The sequence below is a fragment of the Delphinapterus leucas genome, chromosome 7 (genome assembly GCF_059928025.1).
Source record: "Delphinapterus leucas isolate spDelLeu-1000000601 "Yukka" chromosome 7, BTC_Dleu_Yukka2, whole genome shotgun sequence".
Classification (NCBI taxonomy): Eukaryota; Metazoa; Chordata; class Mammalia; order Artiodactyla; family Monodontidae; genus Delphinapterus; species Delphinapterus leucas.
In genome coordinates, this window is record NC_143135.1 from 490,069 (window position 1) to 497,026 (window position 6,958).

General features: G+C 60.5%; 1 protein-coding gene across 5 annotated transcripts; it reads left to right on the forward strand.

Annotated features, from left to right (window-relative positions):
- Nucleotides 1–149: 149 nt before the first annotated feature.
- On the forward strand, nucleotides 150–5,804 carry TMEM80 (transmembrane protein 80). Of its 5 annotated transcripts, XM_089914273.1 has the most exons (6): nucleotides 156–184; nucleotides 344–737; nucleotides 2,238–2,257; nucleotides 3,149–3,242; nucleotides 3,331–3,423; nucleotides 4,760–5,804. In XM_089914273.1, exons 2-6 carry the CDS (start codon nucleotides 512–514, stop codon nucleotides 4,963–4,965), a joined length of 639 nt encoding a protein of 212 aa, XP_089770399.1. In that variant the 5' UTR covers nucleotides 156–184; nucleotides 344–511; the 3' UTR covers nucleotides 4,966–5,804. The 5 variants fall into 5 exon arrangements, with proteins under 5 accessions (XP_089770401.1, XP_089770399.1, XP_089770400.1 ...); XM_089914275.1 differs by lacking the exon at nucleotides 344–737 and having other exon boundaries at nucleotides 150–184; XM_089914274.1 differs by lacking the exon at nucleotides 156–184 and having other exon boundaries at nucleotides 210–581.
- The last annotated feature ends 1,154 nt before the right edge of the window (nucleotides 5,805–6,958 follow it).

Below are 6,958 nucleotides of genomic sequence, written 5' to 3' on the forward strand. Positions count from 1 at the left end.
GGATGCCGGGGCCGCGGGGCGGGCCGCGGGGCGGGCCGCGGGGCGGGCCGCGGGGCGGGCCGCGGGGCGGGCCGCGGGGCGGGCCGCGGGGCGGGCCGCGGGGCGGGCCGCGGGGCGGGCCGCGGGGCGGGCCGCGGGGCGGGCCGCGGGGCGGGCCGCGGCAAGATGGCGGCCTCGCGGCGAGGTGAGGGGTAGGGTGCGGTGTCGCGGAGGCCTAGGGGGTTCTCGGAGGTCGCCCCGGGAGAGGGGTTCGGTTGGTTCGGTTCCTCCTGGTGCGGGGAAGGCCGAGCTGCGGGCGCAGCTCGCCGGGGTCGTTAACCGGTGGACTTCATGTGTCCACAAGGTGAGATCCTGGCCCGGAGAACCCGTCCCGGGTCCGCGCCGCCGCTTCCCGTGAACGCGCGGGGCAGTGGAGCCACGGCGGTGAGGTCACGGCCCCCCCGAGGGGACGGTCGGCGCCCCCCGACCCAGCGGGCCGGCAGCGAACGGGACGGGCTCGTCCGGGGCCGGCATGAAGGGGACACCCCGGTTTGGAGTGGGCCCCGCCTGCGGGCCCAGTGGGACCGGCTTCTGGAGCGAAGGTTTGGATTCCTGCCGTGCTTGCCGGCTCACGGGCTCCTGTCTCGGTGGCGCCCTGCGCGGGGCGGCGGGGGGCCGGCCGGTCGGCAGCCCATTCGAAGTCCTGACCGCTGGGTCTGTAAGAGCCCGCACCGCACAGCTCGTGGAACCAGAGCGAGGTACGCGGGCGGCCCCGGGCGCTCACTCGGCCGGATGGAAAAGGCCAATTTCCACATCTCAGCTGTCAGGCTCCGAAATTACTCGTGCGAGGAGAGGCTGGGACTAGACGGGAGCGGTGAGCTGGGCAGCTGACAAAGAAGCAGACTCTGTGGTCTGAGCTTCAGACAGTTTCCCGGCACCGGGGTTCCCAAGCGCCAGACCTTTGTGCAAGGCCACGGGTACTGTGGTTCGCGTTTTCATTTGGTGGAAAATTACGTTTACACCAGAGCGATCCGCTTCACACCCCTCGTATATCACCCAAGGAAAAACATTCTTTCTCTTTGCTTTCACATTTAACTTCTGACGGCCACATTGTTATTACAGTGAATCATTGACAAAAAATGCGAAATTCTAAAAGCCACGGTTATCTTTAGTCAGAATGAGCCTCATTCTGTAGGTCTGAAATCGTTAGCGCAGCATATCTAATTGTAGCTACCCTTCATGTCAATTATTTAAATCCCGTGGCGCTGAAGGTTTTTCAACAGCATTTTTTCCCTGAGCCCCATCATCTCAAGCGTAACAATGGGCAGCTGGCAAGTAGATCTGAAGTTCTGAAGCGAACTGTCAAGAGAAGGGTCAGAAGGGAGCAAAATCCCGATCAACGTGAAATCCACCCAAATAATGACAGGCATCGAGGCAGCCTAGTTTAGCTTGGGCCTGGGAAAAGAAGGGATCGGGTTTAGAGAGCACCCTTCCCATATCGCGATGAAGGTTTATTAATGATCTGTGCTCGGCACCCTCTGAGGCTCCCCGTGCTCAGCACATGCTGCCTCTCCATCACCCGTGTCCTGTGCTGACCCATGTAAGACCCCCACCTAAGTGAGACTCCCAGAGGACCTCGAATCTGCCAAGGAAGCAAAGGCTCACCCAGGCTGGGAGTTTCTCTCTTGCCCCCTGGGGACTAAGGAGGAAATGGAGTAGGAGAGAGCACCGTCCTACTCGCTGCTGGCAAATTCTGAGTTGTTATTGGCGCGTCACCGTACACTGTCATCTGAAGACGCGGGCAGAATGTGTAACTGCTGTGTGGCGGGAGAGGGTTGGGAAGGGACTAGATTGCTGGCTTAGGAGATTCTTATTCGGGGAGGGATATTTGGGGCCATGAATAAAATTCCAGAGGAAAGCAAACGTCTATTATCAATGACAGAGACTTGTAACCTGAATCAAAAAACGTTTTCATCTATGTACGTGTGGCAGATATGAGATGAGAAAAGCTGTGTGTCTGGTTTCTCTCCTGGCATCTGGCCTCAGGTGTGGATCTGGGCTTCGCCTGTGGGTACGCCCTGACTCCCAGCCTCAGGTTCAGAAAAGCAGATGGTCAGATCCTCCCTGGAGGGACAGTGGGTGCAGAGGTGCTGGAAAGGAACCTAGCTGCGGGCCATAAATCCGCGGCAACAGGAGAACAGGCCGCTGGAGCATCCTGGTAGGACTTGGGACCTCTCTGACTGTACCTTCTCTTCCAGGGAGAACTTCCTCCACGGTGGTATCCTGCTGCTGCATCCCTGTGGCCCTCCGTCAGCCCAAGACTCAGGCCTCCCAGGCCCCTGAAGTCGGCTCTCCCGCTGCCGCACCCCTGTGGCCCTCCATCAGCCCAAGACTCAGGCCTCCCAGGCCCCTGAAGTCGGCTCTTGGCCCCTGCCTTTTGCTGCTTTAAGCCCCCAGCCCCCAGCCCTACCTTCCCTATAAGTTCTGAGTAGTCATTCCACTGAGTGGGAAGGGCGTCCACTAACAGGTGGAGAGAGTTGATACAACCTCCTCCGCTGGTGCCTCCTGCCCAGCCCCTCGCCGAGGGGTGGCTGCCTGACTCCCTCCGGGCCCAGTGGGGCAGGAACGCAAAAACCCCTCACTTGGAAAACTTACAGACTTGTTTTAGCGTAAACAAATACAAAGTGTTCAGAGCTCAGGAAAGTTGCTAGTGGGTATTAAACTGCCCCCCAAAAGAGAGAAAGACATTTTCTTTGAAGAAAGTGAAAAAGGTCACTTTTTGCTCTCAATGTTATAACTGGGACCTAGGTCAGGGTGATGCCACCTGAGGAAGCCTGGGGTGCCGAGGCCGTCCTGCCTGCAGTCACCAAGGATGTGCCCAGTCCTCTTGCTCTAGGCTAGGATGTCCCCTGGGGGGAAGCCCCAGCCCCACCCCGGAGCCCACAGGAGCCCTGCCAGGTGTGGTGGCACCAGGAGGGGTGTCAAAGGAAGCCAGGCAGGGGGCCATCGGCCACGTCTTCATGGCCACCCGCAGGTGCCTGGGCTGGACCCACGTGTTTGCAGGGCCTCTGGACAGGTGGCGGAGCAGCCCCTTCTGTCCACTCTCCCCAGGTGGGTGTCCTTGGGCAGGGTCATTTGCTGGGCCTGAGAGTCCTTAACCGCTGGCCAGCTCTCATCGCTCCCTCTTCAGATGCTGCTCTATCTGAGTGGAATGTACTATGCCCTTTATTTCCTAGCTACGCTCCTGCTGGCCGTGTATAAAAGTAAGTCTCGTGCGAAAAGGCAGCTCAAAGGTGTGGGTACCCTGTGTCCTGCAACAGGGGCTCAGCTTTGTTGCCCGTTTTTCTCCAGGCCAGGTTTTCACTTATCCTCACAGTTACCTGGTCCTCGACCTGACTCTGCTCTTTCTGATGGGGATTCTGGAAGCGATTCGGTTATACTTTGGTGAGTTGACTGAAAACCACATAGTACTTGAGATTGTTGCTAGGTTTATGTGTGAACCTTTACATGTTGATCATTTTGTAACATGGTTCTTAGAGACACTTTTGATTTAAACTGCTTACGCATGGTTTTGCAGGCCTCGCCTCACAGTGTCATTAAGTATTAATTTGTCCAGAAGCTTTGTCCACGAGACGAAGAATATTGGCCACGTCCTTGGTGGGGATGCTTCCTGTTTGGTAGCATGTTGTACACAAGCTGCTAGGTAACAAACAGCACTGAGGTTAGAACCCAGCTCAGTCATCAACCCTGGGGCCCTAAAACACTCACCCCCACCTCCTTCCTCCCCTTCCGTTGGCCTCAGTGGTCAGGAGGAGAAGGATCTGGAAAGTTCTGTCAGGACCCCACCAGGGCAGCAGGGCCTGGAGGGTGAAGGCTCCCTCGCCTCCCCAGTGTGGCTCCTGGAGGCCCCCAGCCAGAATCTTGCTCGGCCGACTCCCCTCACGTCCTGAAGCTCAGACAGTATAGGAGCCCCGAGAGAGCTCCCCCGCTCCCTCCACAGCTCACCATCAGGGCCCACGTCTCCCCATTCCCAGCCACAGGCACACAGACGTGAGCACACCTCTTCTAAACGGGATCACGCTGTGTGTTCCGCTGACGCGTCTGAGAAACGCTCCTGCCTCTGGAATGGCTGATAGAACAGCCGGCACATCCCGGGCCCCTGCACACGCACACCCTCGACACAGACGAGCCCATGCCCATGGGAGGGTGGCAAATGGCACTAGAGTCGCTGGGCATCCGCAAGTCCCTCACGCTCCAGGGGCACCCTGGGCACCGTGGCCGGGACAGCTGGAGATCAGCGTCTTCCATGCTGACCCATTTGTTTGTAAAACGTGCAGTTGCTTTGTTTTTTGTAAATGTGCGTGAAATTTTCCACGACGACCTTAGCCCAAAGTGAACTATTTTTGGAAATTTTAAGCAAAATCTTCTCAGTCAATGTGGAATTAGGAAGAGGTGTCAGAGTGCAGTTGGAATTGTCTTTAGAAAACCAAATCCCCTCTCCCACCCACACAACTGACCCAAAGACCAAGAGTAGAACATCACAGCCTCGGTTGGCTTTCTTCCTCACTAAGGAAGACATGCCCCTTTTTGTGTTTGCTTTCCGACACTTTGAAGAGTCCCCTGCAGTGGTCACAGTGGGATCTTTCACTCAAGTCCTCAAGCATCACATGGTGGTCAAAGCTGGCACGGGTCTCACGGCCACTCTTGAGGGGGTCAGCGCTCCCGGGCCCGTGCGTCCCAAAGCCCGGCGCTCACCCAGCACGTCTGTTCTGCTTTCCAGGCACCAAGGGCAACCTGATGGAAGCCGAGGTACCGCTGGCCGCCAGCCTGGTCCTCACGGTGGGCGGTGCCCTGCTGTCCGTCTACTTCCTGCTCTGGCAGACCCTGGTGCTGTGGGCAGACTCGGCCCTCAGCGCCGTGCTCCTGGCGCTCCACGGCCTGGAGGCCGTCCTGCAGGCAGTGGCCATCGCCGCCTTCGAGGGCTAGGTGGGCGGTGCCCGGCCCGCGGGACAGCCCTGGGCAGGAGACCCTCCTCAGAGCCAGACTGTGCCCCAGCCGTCACCTCCCCCACTGACGGTTGCTGAGCGGGAAGGACATCTTCGTACTGACCTGCCTCAGTGTTTGTTAGAGGGTCAGATGGTGTGGAGGGTCTGTGAGGCGGAGGCGGGGTCGGGAACCAGGGCAGAACAAGGTGCTGGGCAGGGGCTGGGTGTGGCGGAAGCAGGGGTGGGGCTGTCCCGGCCCGTCTGCAGGGAATCGCGGGGACATCTCGGGCTGGTGGGGGTCTGGCTTCAGCAGCCACCGACATCCGGGGTGCAGAGGGGAACGAGGCCTTCGGAAGGCAGGCAGCCAGGCCAGTGCCCTCGCGGTGTCCGTGGCATCTCCCTCTCAGGCCGGGATCGGCCATCCCTGCCCTCCCTGCAGCTTCGGGGTGGCACAGGGGCCAGGGGCCCTGCTCTGCGGGCTGAGCCCCGGGCAGGTGATGCGCTCTGCCGCACACAGGAGGCGCCTGCCGAGGGCCAGGCAGCTCGGGGCTGGGCGGTTTCCCCTCAGCCGTGACACCTTTCCCCTGGGGGTTCTGGAGAAAGGCGAAGGTGACCTGGAAGCCCCAGCGCACAGCGGGGGAGGAGAGCTGGAGAGTCCCCCGTAGGGGTGCTGTCCGGGTCCCAGGCCCTCTGCAAGTGCTCCTGGAAGGGGTCTGCGCCGATGTTTTCTAGTGACTTCCCTTGGCCTCAATTTCACGTTTTCTAGGTCTCGAGTAACGTTGTGTTTGAGCATCTGGATAGTCTCTCTTCACGGTATTTTTAAATAAAGAAGCTTCTCTACCTCTCTGAACTGCTCCTGGCTGCAGCCACCTGTCTCCTCCAGGGTTCTCCCTTCATCCCTCAGGGCACAGGCCGCGTGCCCGCTGCAGGCCCCCCGCAGCAGCCCTGGAGCTGCGCTCCCCCAGCCTGGGCCTCCCCGGGGCTGGCCTCAGTGAGGGGGACTGGTGGGGTCATCCTCGTCAGTCTTACCCTTAGGCGGCCAGTGGGAGCAGAGAGCTCTCTGCTCCGCCAACTTCTTTAGCTCAGGACCAGCGTGCGCCTCTAGCCCCAAAGGCCAGTGGGGGCGCCCCCTGCTTACCCTCCTGTGCGCTCATCAGGGCCCCACCCCCTCCCGCCCACATGGGCTCGGGGAGGCCGCGATGGCCACACCTGCTGTCTTTGGGAAACTCAGCCCCTCCCCTGCAGACCCAGGCAGCAAGATACCTGTTGTCCTCCCGGTTCACAGCCTGCCCGAGAGTCCGGGCCAGGCCCTTGGCATCCCCATTGCTTTGGCCACGGGGCATACCACACCCAAGGTGGCCACCGAGCAGCCTGGGACTCGAGGCCCCCAACTGCATTCTTGAGGGCGTCAATGCTCCCAATCACGTTGATTTCAGAAGCAGAGAACTCCCACCTCAGCTGCTCCCCTCCCTGCGTGCCTCCCACGTTTTGCCCTTTCAGGCTCAGACTCCTGGAAGGGCTGGCGTGCCGTCCCCTCTGGGGACGTCGTCAGCAGAGGGGAGACAGAACCAGGAAGCCAGGCCTTGCCAGGGCTCTGCGGCAGGGCGGGGCTGGAGGACGAAGGCCACTCCCTGTGCCCCTGTGCGAGCTCACCAGTAACACCCCAGACAGGCAGGAAGGCCCTGGCGATATGGGGAGGGACAATGCCGCTGGCCTTCCAGGACACTGTGTCTCCTTAGCTGGGGCTCCTGGCAAACACCAGCTGCGCGGCCTTCTAGGACCATGTCCTGGCACACCTTTCCTGCTCCCCCCACCCCAGGACAACAGCGGGAGCCTTGGGGTGCTTGGGGGTGCCCACCACCACCTGGCCTGCCCTCCTTACCCAGCTTGGTGGGCACGGCCATCCTGGGGGTCAGTTCAGCAGGAGGAAAGACAGAACAACGGGCAGAGCTTGGGGCCTGGCCTAAAGCGGGGGTCACTGCCCGGAGTGCCCT